We start from the raw sequence: 2,554 nt of genomic DNA, 5'->3' as shown, positions 1-2,554 counted from the left end.
GGACCCCCTGCACCCCCAGGACCCCCCGCACCCCTGGGACCCCGGCAAACCAGGGCATTTGAGCCCTTTCCCCACCATCTCTTGGAAACAAATGGGCCAAGCTCAGCGCTCGCTGCCATAAAGCCACGCTGCGCTAATGCGCTTTCATTAAGTGGGAGCGATCTAATGATAATAAAATGGCACATTTAACATTAAAACATTTAACTTGACTCCTAAGCGAGTGTGTCTCTCCACGCTGTTCCAGCTCCATCTTCATGAGGCTGACAAAGCTCCTTAATTCGTTTCCGGGGAGCGGGAGCTCGGTAGAGACGGCTTGGCCCCGCGCGGCATGGGGGATGCCGGGATGCAAGGATATGGGGATGCTGGGATGTGGGGATGCTGGGATGCAGGGGTAGCTGGGATGTGGGATGCAGGGATGGAGGGGTGCTGGGATGCAGGTAGCAGGGATGCAGGGGTATGGAGATGCCAGGGTGCTGGGATGTGGGGATGCAGGGGTGCTGGGGTGCACAGATGGAGGGCTGCCGGGACGGAGGGGTGCCAGGATGCTGAGTGCTGAGATGGTGGAGTATGGGGACGTGGGGATGCAGGGTAGCTGGGGTGTGGGGGTGGAGGGGTGCTGGGGTGCAGCATATTGGGACACCAGGATGCAGGGAGATGGAGATACGTGGGGATGCAGGGATGCGGGGATGCCAGCACACTGGGGTCTGAGGACACCGGGATGCAGAGACACAGCTGCAGGCCAGTGTGATGCCGTGCAGGCACGGCCGGGGCCCTGCACCTACAGTGCAGCCCGGAGCACGCCAGGGAAGCGGGTGATGGTGAAGGGGGCCGTGCTGTGGGATGGCTCCTCGCCCAGGCTCAGCTCACACAGCAGCTTCCCCACCACTGGCGCCAGCTTGAACCCATGGCCTGTGGGAAGGAGCGGGGGATGTGGGGGGCACAGCCACCCCCACGGCCCCGGCCAGCTCTGGGGTGCCCGGGGGGGCCGGGTGCCCTCGCCTACCTGAGAAACCAGCCCCGATGATGATGTTGCTGAACTTGGGGTGCCGGTCCAGGATGAAGTCTTCATCCGGGGTGTTCTGGGGGAGCCACGGCGTGAGGGTTGTGGGGTCCAGGGTCCTCTCCTGGACCCAAGGTTGGGGGGTGGAAGGGATGGCAAGGTCCACCTTGGCGTGGGGGAGGGGTTGGGACCCCGGACACCTGGGTCCCGCTCCTGAGGGGGGTCTCACCGTGTAGAGGCATGTCTCCACCACGGCTGGCCGGGGCTCCAGCCCGGGCAGGTAGCTGCTGATGAAGCTGCTCAGGAGGGCAACATCGGGGTGGGGGGTGCCCGGGGGGAGCCGGTCCCGCTCCTCAGGATCAGTGGGGCTGCCATGGTGGTAGCACACCTGGGGGGCAGCCGGTCAGGGGGTGCTGCCGAGGGCATCCCCCTGCCACCGCCACCATGCCCCGCTCACCTTGACCAGCCCCGGGTACTCGAGGGCGGGCAGCCCGTAGACGCCGTGGGGGGCTCGGCTCAGCCCCAGGGCCATGAAGCAGGGACTGGCTCTGCCCGCGCTGGGGCTCCCCGGCTCCTTCTCCCTCCAGTAGCAGACGTTGATGCGCAGGGGCTGGGGTCACTGGGTTAGCCCTGGCCGCGGCCGGGCCGCCCCGCGGTGCCGCCGACCCTTACCTGCAGTGGCAGGTGGAGACCCAGGGGTGCCACGAGGGCACCGGTCCAGGCTCCGGCCGCAATGATGAGCCGGGGGGCTCGGTACACCCCAGCGGTGGTGGTGACAGTGAGCACAGCCCCGGGTTCAATGCGCAGCACCTTCTCCCCGTCCCGCAGGGTGCCCCCGTGCCGGCGAAAGACGTCCTGGGTGGGGATGGTGATGGGAGGTGGCTGCGGGGATGGAGCTGGGGGACCCCCATTCCGTACCCTTGGTAGCACCCACCTGCACCGCTCGCAGCGCCCGGTCGGCGAAGAGCACCCCACCGGTGCCGTCCCACACGGCCCCCTCGCCGGCATGGAGCCGAAGGCCAGGGAAGCGCCGGGCCAGCACCGTGGCGTCGAGGACCTGGTCGGTACCCAGGCTGCGCCGGCAGCCCTCCAGCTCCAGGTGCCGGGTGCCCCCCGGCCCCCAGCACCCCCGCCCCCGCCCGCCTGGGCCCCGGCAGCCACATCAGCTCTCCCCTCGCCCCCTCCCCACGCAGCCCCCCCCGCCTTGCTTTGCCCCTGGGGGAAACCGAGGTGCAGCAGCATCGGTGACACTTGGGATGTGCTGAGCCCTGGTGGGATGCTGGGCAAGGGTGCACGGGGTGATGCACGGGGAAGGTCTGGATGCCAGCATCATGCTCGCCCCCCCAAATACAGCAAGCGCCATCTGCCCTGACCCCGGCAGCGGGGGATCATTTAGATGCTCATTTCCTTAATGGAGCTTTCTTTACAGAGCTCCATAAATTACCCAGAGACAGCGACTGCCTCCCCGCTGCGTGGGGCTGGGGTGGCCTCATCCTGCCCAGCACTGCGCCCTGACGGAGCAGCGGAGGGCCCGCCCCCCCCCGCCCCCGACGG

At 67.5% G+C, this 2,554-nt stretch overlaps 1 protein-coding gene across 1 annotated transcript in view; it reads right to left on the bottom strand.

Moving 5' to 3' along the window:
* Positions 1-778: 778 nt before the first annotated feature.
* The window catches only part of PIPOX (pipecolic acid and sarcosine oxidase), a 7,769-nt gene continuing 5,993 nt past the window's right edge, over positions 779-2,554 (bottom strand). The window contains exons 2-7 of the mRNA XM_009278314.1: positions 1,935-2,093; positions 1,673-1,855; positions 1,458-1,610; positions 1,230-1,388; positions 1,004-1,079; positions 779-909 (exon numbers count right to left, since the gene is read on the bottom strand). Of these exons, the coding sequence (XP_009276589.1) occupies positions 779-909; positions 1,004-1,079; positions 1,230-1,388; positions 1,458-1,610; positions 1,673-1,855; positions 1,935-2,093 (861 nt within the window). The remainder of the gene's footprint in view (positions 910-1,003; positions 1,080-1,229; positions 1,389-1,457; positions 1,611-1,672; positions 1,856-1,934; positions 2,094-2,554) is intronic.

Source organism: Aptenodytes forsteri, unplaced genomic scaffold (genome assembly GCF_000699145.1).
Source record: "Aptenodytes forsteri isolate BGI_AS27 unplaced genomic scaffold, ASM69914v1 Scaffold66, whole genome shotgun sequence".
Lineage (NCBI taxonomy): Eukaryota > Metazoa > Chordata > Aves > Sphenisciformes > Spheniscidae > Aptenodytes > Aptenodytes forsteri.
Note: the sequence above shows the minus strand (reverse complement) of the source record. Positions and strands in the feature narration are given on the sequence as shown.